The sequence below is a fragment of the Pyxicephalus adspersus genome, chromosome 4 (genome assembly GCF_032062135.1).
Source record: "Pyxicephalus adspersus chromosome 4, UCB_Pads_2.0, whole genome shotgun sequence".
Taxonomy (NCBI): Eukaryota; Metazoa; Chordata; class Amphibia; order Anura; family Pyxicephalidae; genus Pyxicephalus; species Pyxicephalus adspersus.
This window is the reverse complement of record NC_092861.1, coordinates 102,458,422-102,468,648: the sequence shown is the minus strand read 5'-3', so window position 1 is coordinate 102,468,648 and position 10,227 is coordinate 102,458,422. Positions and strand designations below refer to the sequence as shown.

Below are 10,227 nucleotides of genomic sequence, written 5' to 3'. Positions count from 1 at the left end.
TGAACAATAACTGTGTACTGTAGTCTTCTTCATGGGTAAATAAGGCATCCCCCTGAAAATAAGCCCTAGAGCATATTTTGGCCTTCAAAAAAAAATAAGACAGTGTCTTATCATCGGGGAAACAGGGTATTATAGGCCTAACACTGCGAAAGGATATATGCTGAGGCATTCATGAATAAATCGCCATCTTCCATCCATGAGATATATCCTTGCCAGACAAGGCACTCATCCAGACTAGGCAACTCATGCTCTTCATGGTAAACCTTCGTAAACTAATCGAGGAAGAACATGTAAAACATGAAAGCTCACACCAATCCTGGGTGATAGGAAAAGCATTGATGCAGTTATCATTTGTGAGAAGGACATGTAGAATAAATCAGTCTGGATCCAGCCTGAGACCATTGAGGCAGATCAACTGGTGGAAGGTTCAGGGTATTAATAATCTTGGAGAGACCATCCAGATCTTTAAAGATTAGGACATAACGATTGAAGCGAACATGTAATTGAAAGGAGAAACCCCAGCGGTATTCAATGTCCCTTGATTTAAGCACATCCAAGAGGGGTTTGAGGGTTCTACATAAGACTAGCGTGCTTCTAGATAAATCTGGAAAGAATTGCAACTCAGCTTCATCAAAATCTATGAAACCCTAGGAAACGCACGCTGCCGCCATAATTCCTTCCTTTACAGTGAAATAGTGAATTCTGCATATTACGTCTCTTAGACGGGTGGGATCAGATGGTTTAGGGCCCAAAGCCCTGTGTGCTCTATCAATAAAAATGTCTGTATCAACTGGACGACCAAGCAGCAGGTTAAATACTCCATTCCGGTAACCCACGTATACGTACATTCTTGCGTCTATTGTGGATTTCCAAATCATCAATAGATCCCATGATTGTATTAAGCTTGCGGGAGTGCTCAGCAAATAGGGTTTCTGCCGTGGTCATTCTGGATGTCAATAAACTAAGATTTGACTTTAATACAACTACAGCCTCTTGTGTGGTTTCAAGATTTTTCTTAAGCTCTGCTACTTCTTCTTCGTCTTTAAATGAGGACTCAAGGCAATGGGTTTAAGCTTCTGAGTCAGCTCTTGTAGGTAAAGAGCTCAGATATGTCTTAATTTTAGTAGGGGTGGAGGATGTATAAGGCCCACCTGCAGTAACACATAGTCTTCTCCTATAGAAGGCACTGTAGTATTCTGTGAGGAAGGAGCTGCATGGTCATGGTTTCCTCCTACTGCTGCGTCAGCCATCTTGGATTTGGTGTTGAGGCTGCGGACAGCTTCCACCTTCTTTCCGGTTAGGCTGGATGTTTTTTGCCGGCATAATGAGACAGGTATCACAAAATAGAAGATCCCGGGCACGGAGCTTAGCAAATTTGCTTCTCCATCTGGCCATGCGCAAGCCACACCCCCCAAAATCTCTATATTAAAGTACTGGAAAATTGTCTGGAGAGGCCCAAGATTAATTGGACTGGTGCGTGGTCAGATAAAGTAAATTCAACTGATGTTGCATGAGACACCTTGGAGTAGGGTGATTCTTCCACCAATAAGAAATAAATTCTAGAAAAAGAGATATGAGCCTTAGAATAACAAGTATAATTCTTTAAGGAGACTCCAAGGGTCCACCAAAGAAGCCTGAGAAATTAAATTACTGAGTTCTTTGGGGAAAGTATGTGCAGTGCTATAAGAGGTGGTTGATCGGTCCATTTTGGGATCTAAGGTGGCGTTAAAATCGCCTGCCAATATTAAGTTGGGTTATGTTCCTTCTAGAATTTTTTGAAGCAATTTAGAGTGGAACAAGGAAGAATTTCCTGTAGGTGCATAAATAGAACACAACAAATAAGTAGTTCCCGCCATATCCAGAACCAGCATAACTCTATCTACTTTCTTCATCTGGTTCTGTTGACAAAACTTTATATGGCAGGATTTTACGAAAAATAATCCCCACCCATCGTTTTTGTTTTTTTAATTAGTTGCAAATTCAAGAATCCTGCAAAGTAACCATTTCTTCAGTTTTCCAATGTCAGTGATGTCAGCGATTTTACGCTTTAAGTGGATTAAAACTTTCTTCCTCTTTTGAGGGCTATCAAGCCCTGCCACATTCTAGGATAGTAATTTAAGTTTAATGTATAAAATCAATTTTGGTTGGGGTAGTATGGGTTTAGAAGATGTCAAAGCAATAACCGAGGGGGGGATATTTTCCTCAGATTTCCTTTAAATTGAGCAGGCCGCAGTCCCAGCGAGCTACGGCTAAGCTCATAACAACATAAATCTAACCAAGTTGTATTAGTAATTTCTATCCAGGGATTAGTTAAATGAACTAAACAGAACTCGATTCCAAATAGTTAAAACCACACCACTCTATGCCACAATTCTAAAACATTACCATATAACATGTCTTAGTATCTCAGTAAGAGGACAGGATAATGAGTATAATAATTCCTCAAAGAACCATATTATCTGTGCGAATAAACAATAAATAGCATTTGAAAACACAATATTTAGGAAAGTAAATTGCACAAAATCCCTAACCATTAAACAATTACCAGATAGGTGCTTCATCAGTTTGTTGGTACCTAAAATTTGTACCGTTGGCATTACAACTGTATGAAACAGATGTATCTCTTGAAGTGACTAAAAATGATATGTGCTGCTCCTCTTGCTGTATGAAATTCAAGGCTTGCTGTGGATCATCAAATATTTTGGTGTCGCCAGCTCAAGTGATATGTATTTTGACAAGTATAGATGAGCAAATAATGTGCCCAATTCCACCAGGCGCCAGCATGTGGGAACAAAAAGCTTTCTTTTTTGGGCAACTGCTGCGGAGAAGTCCTGACCTTTGTATTCCTCAGGAATACCTATAAAGCGCAGATTTGATTTTGTTATGATTTTCCAAATCCTCCAATTTCTCCTCCATAAATGCCTGTTGATTGGACTTCAGGTTCAACTTTCCTTGAGCCTCAATAAGATGATCCTCCAGCTACTACGTTGTTCCATCGCTAACACGTTGTTCCAATTCAACAATTCTCGTAGTGTTGGAGGACATGTTAGCGACAGCGGTTTCAACGGGGCATCCAGAGAGTTGTAATTAATGATTCATACTCTGAATGGTCTAAGGTTATTAGTGTTGTACCCCAGGGTTCAGTGTTGGGACCTTTACTGTTTAACATCTTTCTAAATGATACAGAGTTTGGGATTAAAAGTACCATTTCTGTGTTTGCAGATGACACCAAACTATGGAATAGAAATAGGTCCATACAGGGTGTCTATAATCTACAAGCAGACCTGGATGTACTGTTTGATTGGGCCGCCAAGTGGCAAATTACATTTATATAGATAAATGTAAAATTATGCACTTGGGAGATAACAACATGCATGCTTCATACTGTCTAGGGGGAATACATTTGGAGGGAGTCAGAAATGGAAAAGGACTCTCTTCCCCATTATTCACTTTGAGATTACAAGGAACAAGAGGGCACTATGGGTCTGGAGGAAAAGAAGTTAAAGGTCCGGATAAGGAAGGGATTTTTCACTGTAAGGTCTGTGAAAATGTGGAATTAGCTCCCTCAGGAAATAGTTTCAGCAACTACTATAGATTGCTTTAAGAAAAAGCTGGATGCTTTTCTAGAAGCACAGAATATAACTGGGTATTAAGGCTTTAAAGTAAAAATAACAGTGACTGTTGATCCAGGGAACATCCGATTGCCTCATGGAATCAGGAAGAATTTTTTTTTCCCCTGTTGAAGCAAATTGTACCAGGGGTTTTTTTTTTGCCTTCCTGTCTTATAGGGTTTTATATCTGGGATATGATTATTTCCCTAGTGGTTGAACTTGATGGACTTATGTCTTTTTTCAACCTAACCTACTATGTAGATATGTAATTATGTTGCAGCAAAGCAGGTGTAGACAAATCAGAGGATATTTCCTGTGAGGTTGACAAAGGCAGCAATTCTGGCACCGACATTTGTCAGGGTTTTCGCCTTGTGTTTGGAGGGTTGTTTGTGGCTCCGATTAGGCTGGGATTTACCAAATCCTAGCAATAGGGCAGACAGCAAGTAAGTAGATGTATACCATTGTTAAATCAGGCACCACTTATAGAAGCAATTGGATTTGCAGGATGAAAATAAAACAATTGTTGTAGTAATATTTCCAGGCCTTGATTGCAGATTTCAGTGGCAAGGCACAAGCATGCAAAGTGCACAAGTTAAGCAGTATAGCCACCAGGTTGCAGGAAAAAGTTAAAGAGGAGATAATGAGGACTAATGTAGCCACTGCATGTGTATGAGCTAGTATAAATAGATGCAGAGAAAAATACTCACCCAGTGTTTCTGTGGCCACTGGAGATCAACCAGGCTGCAGATTTGTAATCTTTAATTCCCTGCTGAGATTTAAAGTCCCGTGCAGGGCTTGGAGTGTGATGGCTCAGTGGAAGATGTGCTTAAAATTTGGTGCCACACGGCTTGTTATGGAGCTCCGACACCCGGGCTTGGAGTGACCAGCCGAGCAGAAAAAACCCAGCTGTCACTAACAACCAGCTCCCTCTCAATGAAGATTTCTTCCCCATGACTCTGGGAGAAACCAAAGCCTCAGATGACATAAAATGTTGCAAATGGGAGCTGTGCAGTATTGCAGCCACTTCCTTCAGTGCCGCCCCCGGAAGACTACTGCTGTTTTTAATTGCTAATACATAGGACACATCTTGATACAAATGACTTATTTTGGTTTTGGCTGGGAGGGTCATACAACCAATATAGATTAAAATTGATCTACAAGGGGCCAATTGAATATACAACTAGACTGTCAAACTTAAGAATTTGTTATTAACTAAAGATTACAGAGATAAGTAAACAATGGCATGACTTAATGTTCATATACAGGAAAGTAATCTTGTCTAAAGTAATTAACAACTATGTAACAAACCTTGACACAAATTTTGATAATGTAATCAGGAAGATTATTGCTAAAAAAAAAAATGTATTGTTGTAGACAGCCATGATAAATGGTACCACTTTTGAACAGTTATACCTCCACAGAAGCTGAATTTGAAAAAGAAGGGTCTGTCTCTCAGTGTCCAAAACATTGGAAAGATAAAAAAAAAAATATGAAACAAGGCAAAAAGGAAAAAAGTTTTCCCATTAAACTAAATGTAAATTTCCTGATTCCACTGTCATTTCAGCTCTCACTACATCCATAACAGCTCCTAGTAACTCACAGAGCCCTAATACCGCAAACACACTATAAATAATGGTTTCAAACCTTTTTCTTTCACAGTTCCTCAAACTTCATCAAGTATTTCATCAGATTTTTCTGACTTGGATGCACTTCCCAAAACTAAAATTAACTCACTATCATCTTTGCCCATGGCTAGTATCACTGTTCCATTCCTATCATCTCTTTTTTTTTATAAAAAATTGATACATTTAGGGATATTTATTTGTTTTGCATGTTGTTTATGTGCACGTAGCTTACGATAAGGACAGAAACAAAGTGCATGACTCTTTTCCAACCCGATATGATTTATGTTCACCATTGATGTGTTTCATGCTCTATGCGACCTTACTGGAGGAAAACAAAAAAACACCATCCGCTGATGCACAGGATTGCAAACAGTCACTTTCTGATAATAAAAAAAACTCTGTTAGCTTTGAGCCTAAATCCTCTAGATTTCCCAATCAACAGATTCCTAATATTGATTTTTAAAATGGTCTGTAATGAAATAGATAAACCTCTATTTTCTCAAAAATCTGTCAAAACCTTTGGCTCAGGATTTGAAAAATCTGAAAGCAAATTCTGACATAATAAAACCTTCTCTACCAGGTAGGCAATATTTCTGGTCATGAATAATAAGGACAGTAACCTTATGTGCCTTAAATGTCTCCAAAACAATGAGTGGTATTGAATCATACCATCAAGTAAAATAAAGAACTAGTTTGATGAATATTTTAAACTTTTACTAGAGCTTTAAATCAGTAGAGATACCTTTCTTCTGAATGTGAAACAAATCTGATACTACCAAATTTCTATGCTTTCCCTAAAACCCAGAAAAATCTAACACAGCCGCCTGGTCGCCCTACTAAGTCAGAAATAGAGTTCCATATGACAAATCCAAGCCAATAATTGATCACAACTTGGGCCACATGTCTTAGGTCTACCTTCGTACCTGGGAAAACCTGGATGTACTCATTTATGATCTTTCTTTTCCCATCAAACATTTTTGGTATCAATAGATAAACAGTCTTTATATTCAAACATTCCTCAAGCCAAAGGTATTGAAGTTATCCTAGGCGATCGAGAATGAATGGGAGCGCAAAGCCTCCCAGGATACCCAAGTCACGCATCCCGGGAGGCTCTTGGGTGCTTCTTCTGCGCATGCCCAAGCATCTCAGACATGCACAGAAGGAGTCCTTTCGTCAAGAGGGAATACAATTTTTTCCCATCTACGTCATTCAATCTCACACCTGGGTTGGGTGAGGAGGAACAAGAACCGGGAAGAAGGGAAGTAGATGGCGGCGCCTGGAGTAAGACAAGGCCATTTATGCTTCCCCTGCCCACACCTTGAGTGCTCACCGCTGGCAGTGCCATATTTAATATCTTTGGGGTCACCTGTAACATGACTTGATGGATGCCTTCTCTTCTTGTTCCCTGCCTGACACATCCAGGGTGTTTTTGTCTTTGACAAATGCATCATCCCAAGGGGCGGCCTCAAGTCCTATATAGGACAGCCCTCAATGATCAAGCGTGGACGTCATTTCTGGGGAGAAACTAAAGTTTTGCAGTGCGGAGCTGCAGATAGTTGTGACAGGCTCTAAAAGCGTCATTATTGTTAAAGTTATTTTAATTTTTAGATTTTTTTTGTTTAGGTTACATTGCTAAATGTACTTTGTGCTACTCTTTGATAAATGCTACAATAGAGGATAACTGCCTCACAGATGTGTTGTCCCAATGTAAAGTAATGATTTAGCAATGGTATATATTCTGTAATGTGCTGAGCAACTTATTCAGAATGCAAAAGAAAAATAAATTTTTGTACACATTGTCTGATGCTAGTGTCATCAACTTTATTTATTTAAAATTTTAGGTATATGTCATGGAAACAATTTATATAAATATAATTAATAATTTCTTATTTGTAGTCATAGCTGGTACTTCAAACCAATGATGTCTTTTCAAAAATGAAATGTGTTTAGTATTCATTGTGAGACTATGCCTGATTTATTAAAGCTTCCCATGGCTGGAGAGGATACACTTTCATCAGTAAAGCTGGGTGATCTAGCAAACCTGAAAAGGATTTCTTAAAAGTTATTTGCTATTTGTTAGCAAATGTTTTCAATCCTGGACCAGATCCATTCCAGGTTTGCTGGATCACCCAGCTTCACCGATGAAAGTGTATCCTCCCCAGCTGTGGAGAGCTTTAAAAAGGCCCTATGATGGAATAATAACAAACTCCAAATGCTAAATGCCCAGAAATCACATACCGTGGGGGCAAAAGTTTGAACATATTGCTATGACTACAATTTATTTATTTTTATCGGTCAAAAACTTCTTAGTAAAAAGCTTTGGTGATATTTTAAAGATATAAATAAATTATACAGTTTTTCTGATTATTACTGTTTATGCCTTAAAAATCCTATTTGTTTGTGTATTGTTTTGATAATGACTGTTTTTTACTGGATTTTAACTTAAAAGACTATTACACCAAATAATGGTTTAAACAGGAAATATGTATAGTGGCTAATGTTGAAGTATATATGTCCATTTTTTAAAACACTTACTTGAAATTGTTGCAGCCCAACACCACACCAACAATGTTCTTGCCAATGTCGTGTACATCACCTTTTACTGTTGCTATTACAATTGTTCCTTGATATGGATTCTAAAAATATAGGGGAAATAAACATTGGGGTATAGTTATTGCAATTAAAAGTCAACAGGGAAAAGCATGCAAAAGACCTAAACAGTGTGCAGTTAAATTATAGTGTCATATTGTACAATATATATATATATTAACTATTTGTTAACCCTTGAAAATTCCCAAAATCATTACAATTAATTGCAAAAACATCATACAACTAATGCGTTCTGTAATGATTTGTAAAGGTTAAAGTCATTCTGCCTGTTGTATGAAATTTATCTAAGCATTTATTAAGCCTGGATTTAGCAGTTACAAATCGTTGGGGAAAAAAAAACACTGCTTACATTTTTCTAAGGTAAAAAATACCAAATTACACTGGTGAGGTTGCAATGAAGTTAGAAGCATAAATGCCATCTACAACATATGTTTACCCGAATGCAATATCAGTTTGCAGCTTCAAGAAAGCAAGATACTTTCTTTTATTAAAATAGATATTGACAGATAGAGGAAGAGGAAAGGGGGGATGGGTAAAAGAGACATAAACGTTGCCCAAAGTATTAAGAACTCATCCTAAATATGCAGTTAAGTCAAAGGGACCAATCCATAGAAGACTGTTGAGGAAATAGAGAAAGTGCAGATAGGGGCAAATGGAGAGGCATAGAAACTCCCCAACACAAAAAAAAAAACTCAACAGGTATGACTGAGTGACTGGAACTTTTTGGGCATTATACAAATTTATTCTTTGTTGGTGATTTGTTGTATAAGCTCCTAGTCCAATTTAATGTTCAATTCTTGTTTTGGGGACATGGCATTCTCGCTTGTTGAGGTAACAATTTTTAAAATACAAAGGGGGCATTCTAAACCTGGATTGTAGCAGATATATGTTTTGAATGTAGAAAAGCTTCTTCAGAACTTTTTTCACAGTGATATTTGTAAAAAATAAGAAAGTCCTTAAGAAGCAAGTGATAAAATACAGTTACATAGGCTAATTGGGTTTCTAAATACATAGAAGGGTTAGGTTGAAAAAAAGACATAAGTCCATCAAGTTCAACCACTAGGGAAATAAACATATCCCAGATATAAAACCCTATAAGACATAGTTGGTCCAGAGGAAGGCAAAAAAATTCACTTCAACAGGGGAAAAAAAATCCTTTCTGATTCCATGAGGCAATCGGATGTTCCCTGGATCAACAGTAACTGTTATTTTTACTTTAAAGCCTTAATACCCAGTTATATTCTGTGCTTCAAGAAAAACATCCTGCTTTTTCTTAAAGCAATTTATAGTAGTTGCTGAAACTACTTCCTGAGGGAGCTGATTCCACATTTTCACAGACCTTACAGTGAAGAATCCCTTCCTTATCCAGGGCTTAAATTTATTTTCCTCCAGACGCAAAGAATGCCCTCTTGTTCTTTGTAATGATCTCAAAGTGAAGAGATTTCTTTATATGGACCACTTATATATTTATACAGGGTGATCATATCCCCCCTTAAACGTCTCTTCTCAAGGGAGAATAGATTCAGCTCAGCTAATCTCTCCTTATATAGCTGAGCTCCTCTATTCATTTTAATAATTTAGTTGCCCTTCTCTGCACTCTCTCCAATTCAACAATGTCCTTTAGGTTAGGTTTAGGTTTATAAACCTGCAGTGTCAAAAACATATTTTCCATTTTCTCATTATTTATTTAGTCAACTATAAAACAACAAAAAGCAGATATATACAACTGTAACAACAACAACGAAAACAATAAAAAGAAATAAGCAAAATAAAGATGGTAGATACAGATTGTGACAGTCACAGGTACAAGTAAAAAAAGTAAACCATGCACTCCTGCGACTACAATAAAAATACTTGTCCCAATTATGTATTTGTTTTAACATACTTTGTTTTTTTTTTACATCTACTTTATTTATTGTATACTGTATTTGAACCAGTGGTCTGGGACCAGCAGTTATTGGATGCAATGTATACTGTACCTGTGCTGCAGACCCTTTTAATATGACTAGAGGTCTAAACCAGTGGTTTTCTTAATACGTACATGAACACTTATGTTTGCTTTAACTATTGTATATTGCTGTTATGTATGTTTGTTATATTGCAGTTTGGTAAAGAGGCATTATCATTGTCTGCTTCAATGCTTTAATAATTATAAAACCTGTATAACAAAAAAAATAAAATTGTATTTGAAATAGTTATCCTCATATACATATTTCTTCTATATATGTATTTTTTTTATGAAAAGGTTTTCTCTTCTTTTTTGCTTGAGTAAGTGCTCTAAGTACACTACCTAACAAACCTTTCTTTCCTGCATCCACTCTATATTACTAACATAAGGCATTTTCTGCTCCCCTAATCCGCTGATTACATACTCCTCTTAT

The 10,227-nt window shown here is 37.3% G+C and overlaps 1 protein-coding gene across 4 annotated transcripts in view; it reads right to left on the bottom strand.

Annotated features, from left to right (window-relative positions):
• The window catches only part of MTR (5-methyltetrahydrofolate-homocysteine methyltransferase), a 316,459-nt gene that overhangs the window by 102,572 nt on the left and 203,660 nt on the right, over window positions 1–10,227 (bottom strand). For all 4 annotated transcript variants that reach the window (XR_011920422.1, XM_072409188.1, XM_072409187.1 and 1 more), the window contains one exon: window positions 7,772–7,872. Coding sequence is in view for 3 of the 4 variants with exons in the window: in XM_072409188.1 (XP_072265289.1) it covers window positions 7,772–7,872 (101 nt within the window). In the remaining variant the exon portion in view is untranslated. The remainder of the gene's footprint in view (window positions 1–7,771; window positions 7,873–10,227) is intronic.